This window comes from Borostomias antarcticus (assembly GCF_949987555.1).
Source record: "Borostomias antarcticus genome assembly, chromosome: 6".
In the NCBI taxonomy this organism is placed as follows: Eukaryota; Metazoa; Chordata; class Actinopteri; order Stomiiformes; family Stomiidae; genus Borostomias; species Borostomias antarcticus.
The window spans coordinates 1,657,786-1,667,785 of NC_140239.1; the positions used below are offsets into that span (position 1 = coordinate 1,657,786).

The 10,000-nt window shown below is 43.4% G+C and overlaps 1 protein-coding gene across 1 annotated transcript in view; it reads left to right on the top strand.

The window, feature by feature from the left end:
• The window catches only part of fras1 (Fraser extracellular matrix complex subunit 1), a gene marked incomplete at both ends in the record, with an annotated part of 162,135 nt that extends 156,306 nt beyond the window's left edge, over positions 1 to 5,829 (top strand). The window contains 6 exons of the mRNA XM_084439588.1: positions 1 to 24; positions 413 to 529; positions 749 to 915; positions 2,024 to 2,229; positions 3,756 to 3,902; positions 5,218 to 5,829. The exon at positions 1 to 24 is cut by the window's left edge and continues 136 nt beyond it. Coding sequence (XP_084295714.1) covers positions 1 to 24; positions 413 to 529; positions 749 to 915; positions 2,024 to 2,229; positions 3,756 to 3,902; positions 5,218 to 5,829 — 1,273 coding nt within the window. The remainder of the gene's footprint in view (positions 25 to 412; positions 530 to 748; positions 916 to 2,023; positions 2,230 to 3,755; positions 3,903 to 5,217) is intronic.
• Positions 5,830 to 10,000: the final 4,171 nt, after the last annotated feature.

Here is a 10,000-nt window from a genome sequence, read left to right on the forward strand (position 1 = left end):
GAGGGCCACCAGCTCCTACAGCAGGTCTGAGTCCGCCAGACGCTCGCACCCAGAGCCACAGAGAGGGGCGGTCGAGAAAAGCTGGCTGCCATTTTGGCTCCTACGGCTCAGATTTACATAGTTGCGCCTGGAGCCATTGACCGACTGCAATTCTGTCCTCCATTTTGGTTTGAATGGCTGTATATCACTATGGCTTACTGGTATCCGATTTATACACCAACAACAAACAGAATGCAATGGAAACTTGACCATCGAACTTTCATCCGTTCGCATGTCTCATGCATGTCGTTTCTCGTTTGCATCTCCATACGCGTGTCAGCCATGTTGTGCCGGACCGCGTGGTCCCACTGTCCTCCTCACGGTGCTGACCCGTGGCGGTGCTGACCCGTGGCGCTGCTCTGTTTGCTTCCAGGAAGGACTATTCGGGCGAGTACACCGTGTTCCTCATCCCCTGCACCGTGCAGCCCACCCAGCCCTGGATCGACCCCGGAGACAAGCCCCTGTCCTGCACCGCCCACGCCCCGGAGAAGTATGTCCCTCCGCAGCTCCCGTACAACACTACAAACGCCCAGAAACACACCTCATTCCAAGATGGCGCCCGATCCATATACCCTTCGAAGAGCACATTCGGAAAATGCTAGCTATGCATCCAAGAGAAGTTAAATGAAGTCTCGAGTACGTAAAGTAGGCCTGTTGTGTATTTTTGAACTGCCATGATATTCTAGCTCTTTGTAATGTGTCTCTCTAGGTTCCTGGTGCCCATAGCCTTCCAGCAGACGAACCGACCCGTACCCGTGGTCTACTCCCTCAACACCGAGTTCCAGCTGTGCAACAACGACAAGCTGTTCATGATGGACCCGGCCTCCGCGGACGTGTCCATGGCTGAGATGGACTACAAGGGAGCCTTCTCCATGGGTAACGATGACTTAGGGAAACAAAACAGATCTAGAAATGGCGCTCGAAGAGCATAGACCTCCGCCTATGAATGCATTCCGTGGCGCAAGAAGGACATGCTTGGTACTGCTGCCTTCGTTCGGTCGAGAGCTTTATGCCGACACAAACCCTGAGTCTCTGTGACCTTCCCACGTCAAGAACGCCACGTCTCCGTACTGAAACAGTCTGGTTCCAGTTCACTAAAACGATCTGTTTGGCTGCTAGAAAGGCCAATGCTACAGTGTAATACTACAGGTATATACAATTTTGGGTTGCGCAATGGTCATTTGCACAACTAGTATACAAGTCACCATTCAAGGTTTGATATCTAAAAACAGCACATGTTCAGTAATATCAGACCACAACTGCTTAACACGTAGAGTAGCTTGACAAGTGTATCAGCATACGCTCTACTTCACAACCATGCCAGCACACTTTGGATGAAGTATTATGAAATGTTTTCAATGTATAGGGTGTAATATAGGCCCTATGGATAATCTTTATTTGCAAAATATTGTATCTTACACACTTTGGTTCTATTTTAAGAGCTGCATCCTATTGTAGTTGTGACTAGCCATGTGACGCCCCCATTCTAAGTTAGTTTGGGACTGGCTGTCAGAAGTGGCAGAACATAACATCATATAAACTGCTGACTGTACCTTTCCAGCCTGCGGCTCCCATTAGTTTGTCTTTGTAGTTGTCTTCGTTTCCCGTGTCTAAGCGCTTAGACCGCAGTGACTTAATTATAGATTTTATTTGCACTCAGGATAAAAACATCTGAATCTTTCAGCCCAAGCTATGTTTTCAATTCATTAATTTCCAGTTCTCATCACTTGTCCCAGATGTTTATGTCTTTCCCGTTCTCATCACTTGTTTCATGTTGTGCTTCCCAGTTAAAGTGTATTTAATTGAGAAGCTTCAATGTGCTTGTAAAACGCTGACAATGCACTTTGGAAGTACTTGAAAAGTGCATGAATTAGACTTCTGAATAGCTGTTCAAACCCCAATGAATACATTTAGCAAACAAAGCCAAAATGCCTGGTATTGCGTCCGCTGGAACTGACCGATCCTCTCTGTGCTGCCCCCGTAGGTCAGACGCTGTACGGCAGGGTGCTGTGGAACCCGGAGCAGAACCTGAACGCGGCCTACAAGCTCCAGCTGGAGAAGGTGTACCTGTGTACCGGGAGGGACGGATACGTTCCGTTCTTTGACCCCACGGGAACGCTGTACAACGAGGGGCCTCAGTACGGCTGCATCCAGCCCAACAAGCACCTGAAGCACAGATTCCTCATACTGGTAAACAGCTCTGACACATGAACACATTCCTGGTACTGGTAAACACATTCCTGGTACTGGTAAACAGATTCCTCATACTGGTAAACAGCTCTGACACATGAACACATTCCTGGTACTGGTAAACACATTCCTGGTACTGGTAAACAGATTCCTCATACTGGTAAACAGCTCTGACACATGAAACTGATTCATGATACTGGTAAACACATTCCTGGTACTGGTAAAAAGATAATTGATACTGGTAAACAGATTATTGATACTGGTAAACAGATTCCTGATACTGGTAAACATATTCCTGGTACTGGTAAACAGATTATTGATACTGGTAAACAGATTCTGATACTGGTAAACATATTCCTGATACTGGTAAACAGATTATTGATACTGGTAAACAGATTCCTGGTACTGGTAAACAGCTCTGACACATGAAACTGATTCATGATACTGGTAAACACATTCCTGGTACTGGTAAAAAGATAATTGATACTGGTAAACAGATTATTGATACTGGTAAACAGATTCCTGATACTGGTAAACATATTCCTGGTACTGGTAAACAGATTATTGATACTGGTAAACAGATTCTGATACTGGTAAACATATTCCTGATACTGGTAAACAGATTATTGATACTGGTAAACAGATTCCTGGTACTGGTAAACAGATTATTGATACTGGTAAACAGATTATTGATACTGGTAAACAGATTCCTGATACCGGTAAACAGATTATTGATACTGGTAAACAGATTCCTGGTACTGGTAAACAGATTATTGATACTGGTAAACAGATTATTGATACTGGTAAACAGATTCCTCATACTGGTAAACAGATTATTGATACTGGTAAACAGATTATTGATACTGGTAAACAGATTATTGATACTGGTAAACAGATTCCTGATACCGGTAAACAGATTATTGATACTGGTAAACAGATTCCTGGTACTGGTAAACAGATTATTGATACTGGTAAACAGATTCCTGATACTGGTAAACAGATTATTGATACTGGTAAACAGATTATTGATACTGGTAAACAGATTATTGATACTGGTAAACAGATTCCTGATACTGGTAAACAGATTATTGATACTGGTAAACAGATTCCTGGTACTGGTAAACAGATAATGATACTGGTAAACAGATTCCTGATACTGGTAAACAGATTATTGATACTGGTAAACAGATTATTGATACTGGTAAACAGATTCCTGGTACTGGTAAACAGATTATTGATACTGGTAAACACATTCCTCATACTGGTAAACAGATTATTGATACTGGTAAACAGATTATTGATACTGGTAAACAGATTATTGATACTGGTAAACAGATTATTGATACTGGTAAACAGATTCCTCATACTGGTAAACAGATTCCTGATACTAGTAAACAGATTCCTGATACTAGTAAGCCACTCTGACCTCTTCCGGCTGGACTTTGTTTCTACGTTGTCTTCTCATCAAAGTGATCATTTTTCATTTCATACTCCAGTGTAAAGAGGTGTATTTTTTCCTTTCACAGGATCGTAAGCAGCCGGACGTGTGTGACCGGTATTTCCACGACGTTCCCTTTGAGGCCAACTTTGCGTCGGACATCCCTGACCTGCAGTCCATGACCGGGATGCCTGGTGTCGATGGCTTCACCATGAAGGTGGACGCCCTGTACAAGGTGAGTGTGGAAGTGTACAAGGGTAGTGTGGAAGTGTACAAGGGTAGTGTGGAAGTGTACAAGGTGAGTGTGGAAGTGTACAAGGGTAGTGTGGAAGTGTACAAGGTGAGTGTGGAAGTGTACAAGGTTAGTGTTGATGTGTACAAGGTGAGTGTGGATGTACACAAGGTTAGTGTTGATGTGTACAAGGTGAGTGTTGATGTGTACAAGGTTAGTGTGGATGTGTACAAGGTTAGTGTGGATGTGTACACGGTGAGTGTGGAAGTGTACAAGGTTAGTGTGGATGTGTATAAGGTTAGTGTGGATGTGTACACGGTGAGTGTGGAAGTGTACAAGGTTAGTGTGGAAGTGTACAAGGTTAGTGTTGATGTGTACAAGGTTAGTGTGGATGTGTACAAGGTTAGTGTGGAAGTGTACAAGGTTAGTGTGGATGTGTACAAGGTTAGTGTGAATATGTACAAGGTTAGTGTGGAAGTGTACAAGGTGAGTGTGGATGTGTACAAGGTTAGTGTGGAAGTGTACAAGGTTAGTGTGGATGTGTACAAGGTGAGTGTGGATGTGTACAAGGTTAGTGTGGATGTGTATAAGGTTAGTGTGGATGTGTACAAGGTTAGTGTGGATGTGTATAAGGTTAGTGTGGATGTGTACAAGGTGAGTGTGGATGTGTACAAGGTTAGTGTGGATGTGTACAAGGTTAGTGTGGATGTGTACAAGGTTAGTGTGAATGTGTACAAGGTGAGTGTGGATGTGTACAAGGTTAGTGTGGAAGTGTACAAGGTTAGTGAGGATGTGTACAAGGTGAGTGTGGATGTGTACAAGGTTAGTGTGGAAGTGTACAAGGTTAGTGTGAATATGTACAAGGTTAGTGTGGAAGTGTACAAGGTTAGTGTGGATGCCAGGTGTAGATGGGTTCATCATGAAAGTCCGGTTAGTACACACTTGACCTACTCAACCATCAGGATTTAATACACAGTAGCAGAAGGAATAATGGTTGATTCTGATCGTTCTTATATGCGGCAGGTGTTTGCCACCTTACACCCTCAATATACCCTCAAGGTTTGCCCAGTGATAAAAATGACATTTATATACCGTAAATCCTCTAATAGTGGCCTGTATTCATTTATCAGCCGGGTCTCTTATAATGGCCAGGGGCACGGTCAACACAGACCAATACAGGCCGGCCTCTAATAAAGGCCTGGGGCTCTCTGCAGCTCAGTAAATAAATGCCCCGGCCACTATTAGAGGATTTACGGTACATAGCCCGAACGTGTCCCATGGTGTGAGTGTAACTTCCTGTCATTGTGTTGATTGGCAGGTGGAGGCGGGGCATCAGTGGTACCTCCAGGTGATCTACATGATTGGTCCAGAGTCGATCTCCAGTCCCCGGATCCAGCGCTCGCTGACCTACCAGCTGACCGGCGCTCACGCCCGTGCTCGCCGCGACCTGGTGGACCGCAGCGGTCGGCTCACCCTGGACGAGTCGCTGATCTACGACAACGAAGGCGACCAGGTGAAGAACGGCACCAACATGAAGACGCTGCGCCTGGAGGTCGACGCCTCCGCGACCTTTAACCCCCAGATGGGCAGCTCGGTGGGCGGGGGCATCGCCGCGGTAACCCTGCTGGTCCTGGTGCTGCTGGCTTCCTGTTTGTTGTTCAGGAAGTGCCGACGGTCGGGGAAGAAGAAGAGTCCGCCCAAGATGGCCGAACAGTATCCCCTAAACACCAAGGTGGAGGTGTGCCTTGAGAAGTGCCTCGAGAAGAACTTCAGCACCAAGCACTGCACCGTCCGCAACATCAACATCCTGAACCGGACCCACGACGTCAACGGCAAGGTCAGCAACAAGGTCAACGGAGGGGTCAAGGTTAAGCAGGTCAACCTGGAAGTCAAACTCCACAACAACTTGAACGACGGCACTGAAGTCTGATCTCATCACTGTAACCCTCCCAGAAGCGGAGCGGAAGTGTTTTAGAAATAAGCGGAAATGCTATTTTCTAAAGCGTTGTTTGTAATTATGGAATAATTGTTAATGTATTTTTATACGAGTCTAAAAGGGAAACGTATCCGTCAGCGAGCTATGCAGCGTTCAGAATCATTTCACAACTGGGCTACCTCAGGAATCGAGAAAATCCACTGAATGTCGAACACCAAACGCGACTGTGTCATGAATTTAGGTGTCTCCACCGTCAAACGACAACTGACTGAAATCAATGTTTCATTTCCACTCATATTTCCATCTGTACAACACCAAAATGATCCAAGGTAGCTCAGGCACTTTACTCCAGATCGCTTTTCAACTATTAGTTGGGTTTCGCTGCCGTGTATTTTATTTGAGCGCCACAGTCAATGACCACTATGAAAGTATTAAGCACGCATACTCACAAGGCTGAATGAATAGTGTGTAAGTAAATTATATCTATTCAAGTGCAATTCGCCATAATCCCTCTCCATATGCAGTTCTTTTGCATCTTGAAAGCCTTATTTTTTAACATATTTAATAATGTAGTATAGAGTATATTCCGTTTTAAGTATATGAAACCAACCATGTATGTCAAAAGCTGCCCACAAAGCACCTTGCAGTATTTTTCTCATGCATTTTCAAAATCCAAACCTATTGTCCAAAGTGTGTTTATCCCAAGGGTATAATAACCATACATTGAGATTCTATGGTCAACGATTATTGCAGAGTAACCGTCACATGATGAAAATAAAAACACGTTTCGATGTTGACCGTGTGCACTTTTGAGTACTACTATAGATTGTATAGGTTGTTATGTACCCCAGTCTCACCATATGATGCTTTAGCCTTATAATTACCCTATGAGAAGGGGATTTTTTTTACATATTCGGTACATCTTGTGCTTTCTCTTCATGTACATACAGAACTGGTCCAGTCTCAGATAGAGTACTGGTCCAGTCTCAGATACAGAACTGGTCCAGTCTCAGATACAGAACTGGTCCAGTCTCAGATAGAGAACTGGTCCAGTCTCAGATACAGAACTGGTCCAGTCTCAGATACAGAACTGGTCCAGTCTCAGATAGAGTACTGGTCCAGTCTCAGATAGAGTACTGGTCCAGTCTCAGATACAGAACTGGTCCAGTCTCAGATACAGAACTGGTCCAGTCTCAGATACAGAACTGGTCCAGTCTCAGATACAGAACTGGTCCAGTCTCAGATAGAGTACTGGTCCAGTCTCAGATACAGAACTGGTCCAGTCTCAGATACAGAACTGGTCCAGTCTCAGATACAGAACTGGTCCAGTCTCAGCCAATACCGTACGTGTTCTGTCGGCTCCTGTCTCGGCTGTCGCCGTCCTATCACTGGCATATCGTTATGTTATATTGCATTATGTATTTCTATTATATATGCTGTCGTGTATTGTGTGTATCACTCGTCTACTGTACTCCCCCTAGTCTGTGGATGATCAGTAAACCATATTGGATGTGGATGGAGATGTTATCACACTGGTTTTAGAGAGCTGAACGCTGCAAACCCAACATCCCACAGCACTGAACGTTCAGCATTAACACATGTTTTTATGGGGCCTCAAATCTTCTCTCTCTCTCTCTCTCTATCTCTCTCTCTCTCTTTCTCTCAGTTCGTTGAACTTTGTGCCTATCAAAACAGCTGGGAAGTTGGGGGGATGACATATTTTTGGTGCTATCTTCTTTTTGTGGAAACAATTGCAATGCTATCAGTATGATCCCTGTATCTGGTGCCTTTTTAGTAATAAAAATGTAAACCTACATCTGTCATGAGCCACGGCTTTGAATCATTTATTGCATCAATGTTGAAAATGAAAAACACCGTCTCACAACTCTTTAAAAGGGATGAACAGGTGTTGAGACCTGTGAGACCTTCCTGAGCTGTTCAACTGTACAACCCCTTTGTTCTAGAGAGGCATTGCCAATGGATGTTGATCAAAATTATTGTTTGGATCAACCCATTGTATTGAGTAACATTACCAATGGATACCCACATACACCCATCTGTGTCCATAATCCCATATGCCAACATGATGAAATAAAAATCACACCCAGGTGGTGAGGTAAGCGGCAGAAAGCAGGTTTATGAGCAATCTCTACTGCCCTCTAGTGCTGGTGTGCAATGGCATTAGCGACTCCTGATTGGACTCGTGCTGTGAACTATGAATGGACAAACCTCACGTTTTAAAGTGGCTGTACTCAAGTTTTATTCGTAGTATGAATTTGAAATGATCAACTGCTGTTAGAGTGTTCTGAGCATTCCACTGTTTGTGTGAATGGGGAAGTGGGACGGCTTCAGAGGCTCTATCTCAAAAGGCAACGCACGTTTATTTGTAGAGCACATTTCAGCAACAAGACAATTCAAAGTGCTTCACATGAGACATTAAAAGCATCAAGACAAAGTGCAACACATAAAAGGTCATATAAAACGAAATGCAAAAAAAGGACATTTAAAACAAAATGCAGGAAAAATAAAACACAGGAATAAATGTTAGAGTGCAGTGTATGAATTAATAATTATTTGATTTAATAAAAAGAAGCGGCAAAAAGAAAAGTCTTCAGTCTTGATTTAAAAGAACAGAGTTGTAGCAGACCTGCAGTTTTCTGGAAGTTTGTTCCAGATATGTGGAGCATAAAAACTGAACGCTGCTTCTCCATGTTTTGTTTTAACTCTGGGGACAGAAAGCAGGCCTGTGCCAGATGACCTGAGAGGTTAATCTCCTTTCCCCAGTGGTGGACATTGTGAACACTGTGTCTAGAATCTGTGGTATGTCTCCCACAGGTTTACCAGTCATACTGGTTTGGCCACTTCACCATGTGGCTCGAACAGAGAGATATGCTGAGACTGGGAAATATTCAACCTTACTATGCAAATTCATTCAAGGCCAACTTTGCACCTGCAGTCCATTGTGTGCATCGGCCATTTTCTTTTGTAGTGTTCAAATTCTCAACAGTTAATTTCAATTTCTCCCCTCTCTCATTCACATTGTTTCATGTATTATGAATTTGTTTTTCTCTGTTTTTCTATTGCAAAATGAAGCATGTTTATCCTTGTTTATGAAATAAAGTGTGTTTTAATTGAATTTGGTGTGAAACAAATTTCTTTTTAAACCATATTAGTCCAGAAGGAGTATACATGATGTCCAAAATGAGTTGAAAAGATGTCTACGAGGACCACAGTAACTTTTAACGTTGTGCAGACGCATTGTAGACGTCAAGTAGACGTTCTAAGAAGACGTCATCTAAACCCACGTTCCGACTTCCAAGAGGACGTATTGTGGACGTCCAAAAGACTTATTTTAAACGTGTCTTTGTTCATTGGGATGAGAGCCTGTTCAGACTAAAAAATGAAGTAAAACAAAATGGCAATTCAGTCTGAAGTCAGGCTATACAATATGATACCTGTATTTGCTGCTTTTTTAGCAATAAAAATGTAAAGCTATCTGTCTTGTTTGTCGTGGCCTGTTCTTGTTTTGTTGAGTTTTACAGGTTGAACCAGTATTTATGGTATATCCACTCTTTTAAAGGGAGAAACAGGTGGCTTAAATGATTTTTACAAGCCTATTGCCTCAAAGGGCTTTTGGTTGGACGGTTTTAACTCACTGTTTGAATTCCCTTGAGTCAAGCTCCTGAAGTTTGCATCAATGTATTAACACCAGAAAACACCTGGGAATGACTAGGCTGTATGTTTACATTTGCTTCTATTGCTTCATTAACACAAAAATAAATTAGGCTAACACATTTATTAACAGCTAGGCTAAATAAAAGCTGAGGTAAAGCATTGTTGAGAGAGAGAGAGAGAGAGAGAGAGAGAGAGAGAGAGAGAGAGAGAGAGAGAGAGAGCGTGTAGGCTACTTGTTTTACATCTTGAATTGTTGTACTTAGTTGCAGTCACTTTGACATAAACCATGGGTATAATGTAGGCCTGTGTATCACTCAGGGAAGCTTTCTTTTGTTCACGTTGGGTGACATCATATCCTGATCTCGCGAGGGCTCCAGCTCGAGGTGTGGTGATCGAGGTGACATCATATCCTGATCTCGCGAGGCTCCAGCTCGAGGTGTGGTGATCGAGGTGACATCATATCCTGATCTCGCGAGGGCTCCTCCGAGGT